This window comes from Sciurus vulgaris, assembly GCF_902686455.1.
Source record: "Sciurus vulgaris genome assembly, chromosome: 14".
In the NCBI taxonomy this organism is placed as follows: Eukaryota; Metazoa; Chordata; class Mammalia; order Rodentia; family Sciuridae; genus Sciurus; species Sciurus vulgaris.
This window is the reverse complement of record NC_136475.1, coordinates 77,775,747-77,790,851: the sequence shown is the minus strand read 5'-3', so window position 1 is coordinate 77,790,851 and position 15,105 is coordinate 77,775,747. Positions and strand designations below refer to the sequence as shown.

Genomic DNA, 15,105 nt, shown 5'->3' with positions numbered 1-15,105 from the left:
AGGAAGTACTCGGCCTTGTTGCCTGCTGTCCTCAGAGTGTGGGAGACTCAGCTCTCCCTGGCGAAGATCATCTACGGGGAGGCGAGAGGGAGAGACCTTGAGCCCTTTTGGGTGAAGAGAACATTTCTCCTCACAGCCCAGCCATCCATCCAAATAACCAGAAGCCTCGAGAAGAACTCGTCCAGCCTCTGTGCTGTGCAGGCTCCACTTAGAGGCCCCAGAGCCAGGAGTCAACATGCTAGACCACAGGCCAGTGGGCAGGAGCCAACTCTGTGGTTCTGTGGGGCCCTCGCAGCCCAAAAATACCTTCTTCCATCAACTGCCCGGCATCTGCCTTGTAGTTAAGGTGGTACCTCAGACACACTTGTGGCCAACAGGAAGTGTTGCTGTCCCTCTGATAGGTCAGGTCCAAATGGTCTATTGTATTTGGGGCCAACTCCCAAATAGAGTTGGTGCAGGAAAGGTGACACCACGTGACATGATCAGCCTTGGATCTGAATTCAAGACTGTCGTTTAATTAGTTGTGTGCCACTTTATGGCCTATTATTTAACTCCATCTCCTGTGATTTCTTTATCTGTCAAATGGGGTTAATTCTGCCTGGTCATAGGATTATTGTGAGGATAAAAATCAGACAACATAAATGCCAGCACAGTACCTGGTGTATACTAGGCTCTCAATAAAATGATAGTTATTATTAATATTACTGGGGGGGTGTTGCACAGAGACAGGGTGATGGGGACCATCTATCCTGAGCTGCGAGGAGGGCATGAGGTATCTGTACCCAGTGAAGAGGGAGCAGGAGGTTGTTTGGGACCCAGGGATAGACTGAACTTTCTTCATGGGGTTATCTGCAGCTAGGACTATAGACTCTGCTGTCTCAGCACCTCAGGACCAGGCACACTGGGAAAGCTAAATTTCTGTCCCTCCAAGAGGCCTGTCCAGTTCCCAATGCCCTGTGGCCCTGTGGGGGATGGACTGGTGGAGAAATGGCCCAGGGGAAGAATTCATTCCATTTGTTTATTGTTCATTTGGGCCTAAAAGCTGCCTCTCAACTTAGAGTCTCCCTGAGCTACACAGAAAGACCTGCCACCTTCTGGGGTCAGAAAGGGGACCCAGAGGTGGTCCTCTCCCAACATACACACCCCTACCCTTTGAAAACATGAGGGGTGCAGGCCTCTCTCCTCAAGGCTTACATCTCATCATTCTCCAGTTGAATATCATGAACCTCAAACTCATTTGGGGTGTTCTTGGACTCCAGTGTTTCTCCTGGAAGCTCTTTGGCTTCCCCTCCGTTGTTCCTGGTCACTGCCTGTCTTCCAGCCTCCCCTCCAGGACCTGGGGCATCTCCTTCAGCCTCTACTTGTCCCTTGGCCTCCCCTCTAGAGCCTGGGGTGTCCCCTTCAGCCCCCGCCTGATGCCCAGCCTCCTGTGTAGGCGCCAAGGACTCCCTTCTGGCCTCTTCCTGGCCTCCAGCTTCTTCTCTGGGACCCAGGGCTTCCAGGGTTCCTTGTTTCAGTGGAATCTGAGCTACCGGTGGCTGCCTCCCAGCAGCTTGTGGTCCTGGGGGTGCTGGAACCAGGGGCTCTCTGGGCTCTGCATGCCCTGCATTCCTAGGGGCCTCTCCTGGGAAGTTGATGAGCTCTGCAGGGGTCATGAGCCCATCCCCATTCAGGTCCTGGGTCTCGAGCACCTTGTCTACTACCAGGATCACCTGTGGAAGCACAGAGTCACCATGGGATCTCTAGTGACCAGAGATGTTCCCAGGAACCTTGTTCCTCCCCCACATCCTCCATTCCTGCCATGTGAGCTCTAAGCCCTCCTTCCCCCCTACAGGGAATCTGTAAAGAGTCATGATGAAAAGATCCAAAGTGCCAAGGAGCTGGGTCTCTTGCAGTCTCCAGCAGAGCTTACCGGGTTGATGGGAAAGTCAGCAGCTCTTGGGGCCAGAGCTGCTGTCAACATGGACAAGAGCTCTAGGCCATCCAGCTGTCCACTCTGGTCATAGTCATGGAGGGCAAAAAGGTAGAGCAGAACTGGAGAGGAGAAGCTGAGTTAGAAGAGGCGCTGGGGACAGGTGGAGAAGGCAGGAGTCCACAGGCAACCGGGGCTCAGTCCCAGCTCTGGCTGCCCTGAGACCCCAGCCCCATACCCAGCAGCCCAGCGGCCCAGCAGCCCCTCACCCTGTTCCCGATTCATGTGCTCTGGCTCCTCTTCCATTCTTTCTAGTCCCTTTAGGTAGTTCTGCAGAAGTCTGTTAGAAAAGTGGCAAATCAGCCCAGGCAAGGCCAATCCACAGGCCCAGGCCTGACCTAGTCACCAAGGACCCAGCCCAGCCTACTCACCGGAGTCCCTCTGGGCCTGGCTTGAAGGGGTTGGATAGGGGCTGTGCCTGTACTTCAGGGTCCGGCCTGGAAGACAGAAGAACCAGCCTTGAAGAGAGCCCAACCTGCCAACCCTCCACCCGTGCCTCTCAGCAGAGTTCTCTCCCCAAAACCAAAGGGACTTGTTCCCTCAAATTCCCAGCAGCCTTGCAGGGAAGAAGCCCTTGGCCTCCCTGGCAGCAGAACCTTACTGCTTTCAGATTTTGTTTTTGCAGTTGCCTTATTTAGATGTTCAGTGAAAACCCAAAGAAAGTATCAGGTGAGGTAGCGGCAGATGAGGTCATGCCTTGTAGACACAAGTTCAGGGGCCTAAGAGATAGCCCAGTGAGCGGAGAACAGCCTGGATCGTGGCAGCCTTCTCCTTCAGTTCTGGGAGCCACGAAGCAGGTCTCTGGCTAAGCCTGGCAGTATCACCCAGGTTTAGATAGACACAGTTTGCTTCATGATTACAATTAACTCTTATTTTTTCCAAGCAGAGGGTGCATATGTCAGTTTTGGGATTTCAACCTATCAGAGTCTCTGTAAAACTCAAAATGTGCTCCCAGTTCTAGATGGAGCTATCCGTTTGCCGTTGTCAATGCAGGCTTGTGACTGATGCCAGAAAGCTGGCAGGAGTTGTTGGAGTCATTTTGGTCACAGGCCAGCCTTTGCCACTATTCCTGAATCTGTCTCCATTCCTACCCAGTATATCCAGCTGCCCAGCATAAATAAATAAGACCTTCAGAAAGTGAGTCTATAAAACAGAAGTGATGTGGGAATGACCTATATTTCTTTGGCATTGCCATAAGTAGGTCTTGATTAGAGGACTGCAGCCCTGAATACTCTGCTTCCAAAGGGCTCTCGCAAGCATGTATTGAATGCCAAGGTTGTGACATTCTCATAGGCACGGGGCAGGTGGTTGGAGTGGGGGATTCAGAGATCAGGGAGCCTACACCCCAGTCTCCTGACTCTCAGAGGCGCCCACCACACCCTCTGAGTTCTCCAGAGACTCTTCCTGGCCCAGGTGGGACTTGCCCTCCTAATCCCTTTACCTCGCGGCGCCATCCTTGGGAGCAGCTTGACTCAGTGGGAGCAGCAGCAGCGGCAGCATTAATGCTTTCATCTGCCAAAGTAACATCCTTCCGAGAACTGGAACTGGGAATGGAATTAGAGTGTCAGGGGGCAGGGGTGTCTGCCATCATGTTGGGGACCAGTTAGGTCAGGTGGAAGTGCCTTCTGTCCTTGTCTCTACCTACAGTGCAGGGGACACGACTCTTGCTCAGGGGAGACTCCTGCATGGATCTTAGCAATCTTCCATGGTACTATGTTCAAAATCGATCCTACTCCAGCTCCAGCCCGGAAGAGCAGAGCTGCCCTGTGGAAGCAGTCCTGGGGGCAGGGGCTCCTCTGCACAGCACATGCATCCTGTCCTTGTCAGCCTGCAGGGGGCTCAGAGAGGTGCCACTTAAGGTAGCACTTTAACTATAGTTCAGGTCACTGAACCAGAGGTTTTATTTTATTTATTTATTTATTTTTATTTTTTGACAGGCAAAACAATCTTCTGAGCCACATCCTCAGCCCCAGGCCATTTATTTTACAAACACAAAGGGAAAAGATCAGATTAGCTATTCAGGGTTAGGGTAAGGGTTAGATCATATGAAGACTAAGACCTAAACTGAGACACAAACAGGGAGACAGATGGTTAGCTTGTGCTTATTAAAATCATACTGGAGCCAGGCGTGGTGGTACCTGCCTATAATCCCAGTGGCTCGGGAGGCTGAGGCACAAGGATCGAGAGTTCAAAGCTAGCCTCAGCAAAGGTGAGGTGCTAAGCAACTCAGTGAGACCCTGTCTCTAAATAATATACAAAGTAGGGCTGGGGTTGTGGCTCAGTGGTTGAGCGCCCCTGAGTTCAATCCCCTGTACCCGCTTCCCCCCAAAAATAGCATACTGAAAGATAAATCCACAAAAGGCACAGAGTCCTTGAAAAATTGAAAGCAACACATAAAGGTCCCACCACAGTGGCCCCAGGAGTTGCTGTTTATCAAAGGCAGTTAGGAAAAGCAGATCTCAATATAAAAAAAAAATAATAATAATAATAATTTTCCCTTAGATCTACATTATGTAGGCTCATAGGCAAAAACAATCACTTGATTACATGAAAGAGTCAAATCAGATCAACTTATGAAACAGATCAATTGAAAAAAAAAAAACCACAAAGCTTCCTGATTAGCTCCAGGTGTGTGTGTACATATAATGTGAGTTTCCCAGGAAGCAAAAGCCCACCAGAGCTCAGCTCTGAGACCCTAAACCCATCTCTCGGGAGAAAAATTGTCAGATGCTTGATGGTCAAAGCAGAGGATTAGGAACCCTCTGGCATGGTACCCTACACTCTTGCCAACACTGGATTTTCCTAGAGGGAGGTTTGTTAGTGTAGTTAGTTAGTTAGAGATGAACAGGAATGGTAGAAGGGGAAATGAGAGACAGGGTGGCTATAAAAGGGTCCCTGACTGGCAATTGATGCAGAACACTCCATATCCATCGCTCCACGCCATAAGGGCTATGGAAAGGTAGGCAGACTACTCAGTCACTAAAGGGCATCACCAGTCTCCCTAGCCACTACATTCCAGGAAGATGTTCATCACATTCCTTCATGGATTTATGGGTGCACATCATGTTGCCAAGGTCACATGTACCCACAAGCTGCTCTGAGGGTCAGTTGACTATTATATGACCTTCGCTGGAGAAGCTAGGCCAGAAAGGACCCAGTGACCCAAGTACTCAGACACATGCCCTCAGGGATTGAACCCAGGGGCACTGAGTTACCTTTTTTTTTGGGGGGGGGGGTTGCTGGGGATCGAACCCAGGGCCTTATGCTTACAAGGCAAGCACTCTACCGACTGAGCTATCTCCCCAGCCCCCTGAGTTACACTTTTATATGTTTTATTTTTGAGACAGGATCTCACTAAGTTGCTTAGGCCCTCACTAAGTTGCTGAAGCTGTCCTTGAACTAGGGATCCTCCTGCCTCAGCCTCCTGAGTTGCTGGGATTACAGGCTTGCACCACTGTGCCTGGCTGCCCTCAGTTTTCACACAGCACAGGCATATGACTTCCCCCAAACAGGCAACAGACAGGATAAGCTGTGGGTCCAGAGAGGAATGGCTACCTGCCACTCCAAGATTCATCTCTACTGCAAATTCCTGCTTCCTATCCTAACAAAAGCCCAAAACCTAATCATTTCATTAGGTCCCTAGCTGATCTGTGGAGACCTCTCTCCAGGGTATATCTCACTTTCACTTGCCTTTCCCTCACCTTGCAATAAACCTGCACTAATTAAGATCCTTGCCTTGCTAAACTTCTGTTTCTGCACCTGAGTAATTTTAGGTATTGCACCCAAATATGAGGATCACTCCACAGTTGACTCTCAACCTCTGGAAACACAGCTTTCATCAGATTCTCCAAGAGTTCCACAGCCCCAAATAAAGCCCAAAACCACTGCCAAAATGGACATCAATTTCTCGTGAGGGGTGGAGCAGATGAACATCTGGCTCATGGAGAGAGAAACAAAAATTCTACTTTTGTGAGTGCCTTGAGCAAGAATTTGCAAAACATGGAAGTTCACAAGAAGGTGAAGATATGAAGATTACAGAATCTGTCTTATTTTTCTGTGGGTGTGATTGGCCCCAATAGCCATATTGAAGACATATAGTTTGTTGGTATCTCTAAGCCCCAGTTGCCAAAAGGATGTTGAAACCACAGCTGTCCTCAAAGTGTTTGCCAACACCTGCCAGCACCACAGATCCTTGGATTTTAGTTGTTGTGCCCAGAAGGAGACACGGTCTTGGGCTCATTCAAGATAAGCAGTTGGAATAGACATCTCCATATCAACATGTCACCTTCAAAGACACATAGACCAGTAGCCAAGTGAGCCAGCAAAATGTCCAGACTGCCATGTCTTATAGTATGGTAGTAAATGTCCCAAAGAAAATAACTACCAAGTTGGATAAAAATAGAGTATTTTTTCAAAAGCATTGGTTGGCAAGAAATTCTTAGTGCACAAAAGCACCGTGGAAACAATAATCTGGAGGTTGACATCAGCTTTTGCCTCAAGAGTGGCTGTCAAACTCAACCCATGTGAACTTGAGCAAGAAGTTTGGGTGCTGTGTGCAGCAGAGGAGACCAGCAATAAAGCCTGGGTACGCCAATATGAAGAGACTAATAGGAAATTTCCTATGTGAAGCTGGGATTCTAAATAGCTACACCCTCAATACAAGGGTGAACAAAAGTTAGCCATGAAGAAAAGAAGCAAAGAATCCTGCCTATCTTGACCTTGGCACCAGGTAGAGGGAAGAAAAAAATTCCCCTGAGAATTTGATTTTTTGTGTTGTTTTTGTTGTTTTGGTAGCAGGGAATTGAGCCTAGGGGTGCTTGACCACTGAGTCCTACCCCCGGGCCTTTTTATGTTTTATTTTGAGACAGGGTCTCAACAAGTTGCTTAAAGTCTCGCTAAATTGCTGAGGCTGGCTTTGAACTCAATTTTCGCTGGGATTGCAGGCATGTGCCACTGCACCTGGCTTCCCTGAGAATTTGCTCTAATGTAGGTTTGAAGACAGAATTAATGCAAATGTATGATTCAGAAAACCTAGAGGAGATAATTTATTTTGAAAGGGATCTGGTTGGTAGTGGGTTCAGCTGACTGACAGAAGAATACATATCTTCTCAGGAGGGACTCAACTCCAATTTAGTCCTCAAATGATTTTCATTAGTAAAGTTTCAAGAAATTCGAACTCTAGCCCAAATGTTATAAATATGTGAAGGAATAAGACACTGAGAGTGAAACCCAGCAAAACAATAGTGGGCAAAAGTAGGCCTGCAAAAATTAAATTGTTATATTGGAATTATCATGGCTGAAGTATAAAGTAAGTATATTTAATATGCTTTAAGAAATTGAAGGGAAACTTGAAACTATGAGAAAGATATGAGAGTATAAAAATGATCATGCCTATAGTCCCAGCAACTCCGGAGGCAGAGACAGGAGGATTTCAAGTTCAAGGCCAGCTTCAGCAACTTGGAAAGGTCCTAAGCAATTTAGCAAGACCCTGTCTCAAAATAAAAAATAAAAAGGACTGTAGCGTGGGCCTGGGGTTGTGGCTCAATGGTAGAGCGCTTGCCTAGTATGTGTGATGCACTGGGTTCTATTCTCAGCACCACATAAAAGTAAATAAATAAACTAAAGGTATTGTGTCCATCTACAATTAAAAATAAATTTTAAAAAAGTGCTGTAGCTCAGTGAAAAAGTGCCTTTGGGTTCAATCCTCAGTACCACAATCAATCAAGCAATCAATCAAGTAGGCTTGAAGAACCAAACCAAATTTTTTTTAGGAATAAAAGGTTAATTTTTTAAAAACGCAACAGGTAAGTTAAATAGATGAGACATAGCTGATATGAAAATTAATGAATGGGAAAATAGAGCTGAATAACTTATCCAGAATGCAGTTTACTGAGTTAAAATATAAAACAAAGGTTAAGTGGTATGGAGGATGGAAGGAATAATAGATAAAATCACATAGAAGAAGCATTTGAAGAGACAATAGCTGGGATTTTTCCAGTAGGTTGCAAAACACTAATATTCTAATCCAGAAAGCTGGACCTATTCTGAAATTATAGACCATCAAGAAAAAGAGATCACAATAGCAGTCAGAAAGAAAGCACAAATCATCTCAGAAGTAATGTAATGACACTGACAGTGATTTCCCCATAGCAAATAATGCCAGAATGCAGTCATAGAGGATTTATATGTGTTCAGAGAGCAGGGGACAATTGCTTTCTAGAATTCTATTCTCAACAAAATTATCTTTCAAGGCTGTGGGTATAGCTCAGTGTTAGAGCTCAGCTTAGCATGCACGAGGCCCTAGGTTCAATTCTCAGTGTTGCAGGAACAAAAAATCTTCAAAGAAGTAAAATGAAAACAATTTTAGATGAACAACTTAGAGAATTTATCACCAACATTTCTTCATTGAGGGAAGTTCTAAGGAATAATTTTTAGGAAAGAATCTTAGAAGGGAGATCTGAATTGCAAGGAAAAATGTTGGGCAAAGGAATTGGAAAATATGTGAGTAAATCTAAACAGACTATTAGGCAGTGATAATTAGCTTAATAGGGCAAAAAAGGCTCAAACTACAATATCTGACAATAATAACACAAAGTGAAGTTGGTTGGGAAGAGAGTGGACAGGCTGATTAATTTTATTAAACATGCAATTTAAAATATAAGAATAATCGCTAAGAAGAAACAGAAATGGAATGTGCAATATCACAACCGGTAGAGAAAAAAAAAATAAAGGGATGAGAAGGATGGTAGAATGAGACAGACATTATTACCCTATATACATGTATGAAAAAGAATTTTTTTAAAAAAGGGCTATTCCAGTGCCCAGGAGGCTAAGGCAGGAGGATCATAAGTTCAAAGTCAGCCTAAGCAAATTAGCAAGACCCTGTCTCTGCATGGTTAAATATCGTTTTTTATTTTTATTTTTCAATCCCCCATTTATTCAATCCCCAGTATAAAAAAAAAATGTCTAAACCTCTGTATGGCAAGAGACACCTTAAGTCAAGTTCAAGGAGACAGTGATAGCAGCTAGGGTTTGGAAGCTACCTGAGTCCTCAGTGGGTGCAGCCTCAGCAGAGAGTCAAAGATAGAAATCTCCCTTAAAACACCCATGGCCACTGAATAGAAATCCAAGAACTGCAGAGATGTATGCCCCATTTCCCAGGTGGTTAGTGAGAAGGCCCTGCCCACCGTGGGCCTGAGTGGCTAGGCAGCTGGAAGAAACCAGAATAAATGGGTAAATGAGCCAGAGAGATGCTTTGGATCCAGTCTGCTGGTGTGAAGGGTGGGTCAGCTGGGGGTTCCAGTCCCTATGGTGCAATGAGGGGTGCATAATGGATGAGAGGACTAGTTGGTCAGAAAAGGCAAGAAGGAGAATGCCGAAAAGTACAGACCCTGGGCTGAACACCACTATGGTGCTATCATTTGGATCTGGAATGTCTCCCCAAAAGCCCATGTGCTAGAGGCTTGGTCCTCAGCTTGGTGCTATCAGGAGGTGGTGGAATCTCTAAGAGGTGGAGCCTAATGGGAGATTTTAGGTCATTGGGGGCATGACCTTGAAAGGGATTGTGAGACCTGGTCTCTTCCTCTTTTGCTTCTCAGTCATGAGGCAAGCAGCTTCGCTCTACCACACCCTCCCTGTCATGATGTGTTGCATTACCATAAGCCCAAAGGCACTGGGCCCAACAGCATAGACTGGAACCTCCAAAACTATGAGCCAAAATAAACTTTTTCTCTTTACAAGCTGGATATCTCAGATAGTCATAAAAGTGATGAATGAAAATCCAAGTTGAAAACACACATGGGAAATACCAACAGATATCACCTGACAAAGACCAGGAGGGCAAGCATCCTTAAGAAGGCAAGTGTTAATGTGTGTAGAATAAAAATAAACAACAAGCAATTCAGTGAGACCCTGTTTCTAAATAAAATACAAAATAGGGCTGGGGGTGTGGCCTAGTGGTCGAGTGCCCCTGAGTTTAATCCCCGGTACTAAAATATAATAATAATTATTATTATTATTATTATTTAAATTTTTTTCTATTTTTCTTTTCTTTTCTTTTTTCTTTTTTTTTTTTTTTTTTCAGTGTATCAAACCCAGGGCTTCCACATGTTAAGCACATGCTCACACCCCCAGTTCATTTCTTTAATATTTCTTAGACACCTACTAAAAGTGAGGCACTATCTTATCAGTGCTATGCTGACAATTGGAGGTAGTATTTCTTATACTTTTCCCCCTTAAGGCTTAAAAACATATAAGTAGGAAAAGACATATTAAAAGAAAAAACAGAGAAGCTGGGTGCAGTGACACACACCTGTAATTTCTGCTACCCAGGAGGTTGAGGTAAGAGGATTGTGAGTCATGAGCACAAGGCCAACCTGGGCAAATTGCTGAGACCCCATCTAAAAAGAAAGAGAGAGAGAGAGAGAGAGAGAGAGAGAGAGAGAGAGAGAGAGAGAGAGAGAGAGAGAGAGAAACAATAGCTAAGGAAAGGTGGTCTAGCCCAAAGTTCAAGGGTATAGTCCCTGACCTCATGCTACCTAAATTCAAATGCAGGCTTTGCAGTTCACTAGCTGAAAGCCTTCTCCATCTCAGGTTCTCCATCTCAGGTCTGTGACATGGGGCAGATGGGAGTACTTCCTACAGCTATAGGGAAGAAATGAGACAAGGCCTGTAAAGTGCAGCGCCTGTCATACAAGAAGACCTATTTCCGTCTTAAAGTTTTCCTGGGCTGAGCTTCACACATACCCTCCCTCCTTGTCTTCCCACCGGCAGCCCCTCAAATTGCTTTCTCTTCCCCATCTGTTCTCTGCTGGGACATAGACCTCAGAAGTCACTGGAGTAATTTAAATCCCTCAGAACTGTCAAAACTTATTATGGGCTTAGTGCACTGCCATCCACTTGCAGCTGCCTTTCAGAAGAGACATTTGTGAACTCTAGAGACTGATTCTTTGGTGGTGGCAGTTTGGGCTCAAGGGGGAAGCACCCTCCAAACCCCCGATCTACTTACCAAGGCCAACTGTGGTGGTTCCAAAAACATGTCTGCAAATTCTTTGATGTTCCTGCCAAACCTGGAATCTGATTCCCCTCCCCTCCCCTTGCATGTGATTTGGGTTTAGTGGCTTCTCCAGTGAATTGCTGAAATGATGCTAGGTGACAGCCAGGTCCGGGTAGCTTTCTCTTAGTTCTAGTTCCACCCCCCTACCCACTGCCATGTGGAAAAACTACATTGGGATAGAGCTACCTGGGGAACTCACGCTTCCCAAGGGCAGAGAGCAAACCTTCACCAATTCCAACCCCCAGCCTTAGAGCTCTCCTAGCCAACACTGAAAGATTAGAAATGTACTTGTCTCCAACTGCCCTGCCCAGATTGCACTCATGAATAAAGTCAACAGTACCATTTCAAGCCACTAAGCCATCCCCTCTTTAAGGTACTTGCATAAGAATAGCTCCAAAGAAAGGTGGAAAAAGAAACTGAGAAAATCTATGCATCATTGTTCACACATTAGGAAGAAAAGGAAAGAGGATTCCCACCACCCAGCTAGGAGGTGAAGAGTTTATCCAATAATCTAGTCTGCCAGGGAGCAATGCCAGGGCTGGAACTATTTTCAGCCCTAAGTATGTATGCAGGGTGTCTGAGGCTTGGGAGTGGAGTGGGTGGAGTCTGGAGGCTAGAGATCATTTGCAAGCTTAATGGAGCACCTGGTGGAATTCCAAAGGACACAGCACTCTCCCCATCTTCTATTTTAAGTCACTACATTTTGAGATGGTCAGGTTAATAATAATTGGAACCCCAGCTTTGTAAGGGCTTGCCTTGTGGGTGTGCAACCTGTGTGTAGTCACACAGGGCCTTTCTGGGGTGTCATGTGCAATGAAGTTAGTATAATGTGATTTGTTCCTATTTACAGAGTCTAATGCTCTGCTGTCATTGTCTTGAAATTCTCAAATCACTTTTGCACTGAGCCTTGCAAGTTAGATACCTGGTCCTGAGACCCACCCATATAAATCACTAACTCTCTCCTCTACTCGGTCCTATGCATCCCTCACATATGTAACTATCCAATACGTATAGTGGACGGAGAACAGTTTCAGAACCAGCCAGACCCATTTTCAGCTCTCAGCTCCAGTATTGACTGTCCTGTGACACTGGATCAGTTAATTATTCTCATTAAACTTAAGTTACATTGTCTACTTACTGGAGATAATATTTACTACACAAAGGTATGATGACTACTAGGTGGATAGTGATTTTTTTCTTGCACACACTAATATAGTAATCTTTTACTGTTATCTCTGCCTCTGGTATCTTCTTTATATACACCCATATCAGATAAATCCTCATTTTGCTCAAACTGCCCTGCTCCAAACTCTTCAATGGCTCCTATTTCTATTACAGTCCAGAGTCCTTACCTGAGCATTCAAGGCCTTCTACAGATATCATGTTTTCTTTGATCCATCTTCCAGTGCTCCATTACCTTAACATTCTGCTTCAAAAAGACTCTCCTAAAAAACTTTTCAGTTTCCTCTCCAGGACTTTTGCCCAACTTGTTCCATCATCAATCTGAAATACTCTGAACACTTCTGACAACTTTAGCATCCTCTATAGTCCACTTCAAAAACTGAAATAATTACATGTGGACTTTTAGGGTAAGTGTGTGTGTGTGTGTGTGTGTGTGTGTGTGTGTGTGTGTGTGTGTGTGGCATTGCAGGGCAGACTTGAAGTTTCGTACATTCTAGGCAAGCATTCTGTCACTGAGCTACATTCCCAATTCTAGAGTTATGTTCACTTAAGTAATGCTTCCAGCTGTGACATTTTCAGTACAAGTAATCCACCTGCATTGTTCGAAGAAAGTCAGGTTAATGCCTCATGTAATGTGTAATGAGGTTGGTATAATGTAATTTGTTCCTATTTACACATTTTAAAGCATTTACAAAAGCTTTTGTAAGCAACAGAAATAAAGGAGTCCTTGAACCACTGTTTGTCAAATAAAAATGTTCCTAAGCATTTCCTATAATTATAATGCTCAGGAACATAATTAGCCTAATAAACACATGAAAGACACCATAACTGTTATTTAACAGTGTGATATAATTCAATAAAGTTATTCACATTCACACACACACATTGATCCTCCTGCTTCAGATTTCTTCAAGCTTTTGCATCAGTGCATAGGAGGAGACCTCAATCTTGGTGTTAGACCTCTGATTAAATCCTACCTCTGTCACTGCTGTGTTATCTAGGCAGGCTGCTCAACCTGTCTGAGTCCTGCGTCAGTTTTAAAATGAGGCTCACACTTTCTCACAGCGTTTTGGGGAGGATGCAATGAGATAATGTAGGCTAAGTGACTGGCAGCGAGCAGGAGCTCCTTAAGTATTTCAGAGACTCTAGGACATCACAGCGTTCTAGGTTATCTTGTGTAACTTCCCATTCAGTGCCAACATTTCTTCCATGGTATCCCAGTCAAAAGGTCATTCAATCTCTGCCCAAATCTTCCCAGGACAGGAACCTAGCATCTCACAGAGCATCCATTCCACTACTAGCTGAGTCGACTGTTGGGAAGTTATCTGGACTGAATCCTTTGATTTATCCCTCTGGTGCCACTGGGCCTCCCAACATTCCCACCCTCGCTGGCAAGAAAGGAGACAGCGGTTCCAAAGCCAAAGGTGCAGCACACCTGAGCTGGTCTGAGAGCAGCCACTTCCAGCCAGAAGATAGCCTCGGGCCCTACCCAATCCTCCACCTCGCCATCTGTCAGATGAGGTGAATCTCCTGCCAGCTGCTCCCAGGGCTGTTGGAACAACACCTCCCATACGCCAGGGAAAAGGCCTGGGGGAATTCTGGGACCCATCATCAAACCGAGGGGCCTCAGAGGGCGCTTTCCAGACCCTTCCTCTACCTGCTCTCAGGGATGATCTCTTCCCCAGCGGTGCCCAGAGGCGAGGGCCAGCTCCGGCCACAGGGGATGCAGAGGGACCGGCTCTCAAGATCCCGACCAGAGGCAGGAGGCCGCTTGGCCCCGGCCCCGGCGCCCGCCCAGAGCCCGCCCCGGGCGGGGTCCGACCCACCTGCAGCGACAGGGCGGAGAGGGGCTGGGACTCCGGCTTCGTGAGCGCTGGAGGCTGCCGCGCCGCCAGTGCCTCGCCACCAGCCGCCCGCCCTCCCCTGGGCGGCTCCACGTGGCCGCTCCACGTCGCCCGCCCGCCCGGCTGCAGCCGCCGCCCAGGGCCGGGCAGAGTCCGGAGCAAAGCCAGCCGCCGCCCCGCCCTCCTCCCCTGCCCCGCGGTCCACCGAGCCCTGTGGTCCTGCCGGAGGACGGGAGGGGTACTGGTGTCACTGAGACCGAGACTGGTGAGGCTGGTGTGTGTGTGACGGAGACAGACAGACACACACACAGCTAGCGAGACAAAGAGACAGATGGCGAGGCTGGTATTACGAGAAGCGTGTTTAACTGTGGTCATGCCGTGGGTGCAACTGGCTGGGCTTGAGAGATGCAGACGTATGTGACAAAACAGAACGTAATAATTTACTCTTCACGTGTGTGATTTCGACTGGTGGATGTGGCCGTGGGTATGAGGAACTTGTGACACAGTGGGGGTATTTTGTGTGACTGTCCAGTGTGGGCAGGGGCTTGAGAGGATATGGCCAAGGTGTGGTTGATTGTCTAGATGTGTGATAGTATGGGACACAAGCAGCATATGTATCAACGTATCTGGGCAAACTCTTCCAGAATTGTTAGTGATATTCCAGTGACACTGAGCTGTCACTGCTGTTTCCAGGCAAAGTGTCACTGTGTGACTGAGGAATGGCTCAGTCTCATGAGGGGAGGGTCAGGTGGGGTTGCATGTCAAGAGAAACCATCCCCATGATGGCAGCTGTTTGCCAGCACAGAGCATTGCAATTGTGTGGCTGTAGCTCTGTGGGCAAAACGGGGTTGTCACCTGCTTTGTCCTAGTGACCAGTACCTCCACCTAGGTCCTGGACTGCAACCTCACTCACTGACCCAAAGACTTAGTTTTTTGGTTTTGTTTGTTTGTTATTTCCACAATCCCAGAGTGCTGGGGACTCGAAACCAGGCCTCCAGCATGAGAGGCAGGCACTCTACGAGATGGGCTATATGGCCTGCACTAAGACTTAG

The 15,105-nt window shown here is 46.6% G+C and overlaps 1 protein-coding gene across 3 annotated transcripts; it reads right to left on the bottom strand.

Annotated features, from left to right (window-relative positions):
* Positions 1-1,004: 1,004 nt before the first annotated feature.
* Positions 1,005-14,963, bottom strand: CGREF1 (cell growth regulator with EF-hand domain 1). 3 transcript variants are annotated; one of them, XM_079110536.1, is made up of 6 exons: positions 14,036-14,963; positions 3,414-3,516; positions 2,344-2,409; positions 2,182-2,252; positions 1,913-2,034; positions 1,005-1,712 (listed from the first exon to the last, which is right to left on the bottom strand). In XM_079110536.1, the coding sequence occupies exons 2-6, from the start codon at positions 3,497-3,499 to the stop codon at positions 1,191-1,193; spliced, it is 867 nt and encodes a 288-aa protein (XP_078966662.1). In that variant the 5' UTR covers positions 3,500-3,516; positions 14,036-14,963; the 3' UTR covers positions 1,005-1,190. The 3 variants fall into 3 exon arrangements, with proteins under 3 accessions (XP_078966662.1, XP_078966663.1, XP_078966664.1); XM_079110537.1 differs by lacking the exon at positions 14,036-14,963 and adding an exon at positions 13,867-13,999; XM_079110538.1 differs by lacking the exon at positions 14,036-14,963 and adding an exon at positions 13,094-13,848.
* Between the last annotated feature and the right edge of the window lie 142 nt (positions 14,964-15,105).

What these genes read in the sequence shown, in the direction of transcription:
- CGREF1 (XM_079110536.1), bottom strand. Translation starts at nt 3,499, where the DNA reads ATGTTACTTTGGCAGATGAAAGCATTAATGCTGCCGCTGCTGCTGCTC. An exon ending in CCAGGCCCAGAGGGACTCCG is followed by an intron (nt 2,253 to 2,343) that starts GTGAGTAGGCTG and finishes CTTTTCTAACAG; the next exon opens with ACTTCTGCAGAACTACCTAA. An exon ending in GCACATGAATCGGGAACAGG is followed by an intron (nt 2,035 to 2,181) that starts GTGAGGGGCTGC and finishes TCTCCTCTCCAG; the next exon opens with TTCTGCTCTACCTTTTTGCC.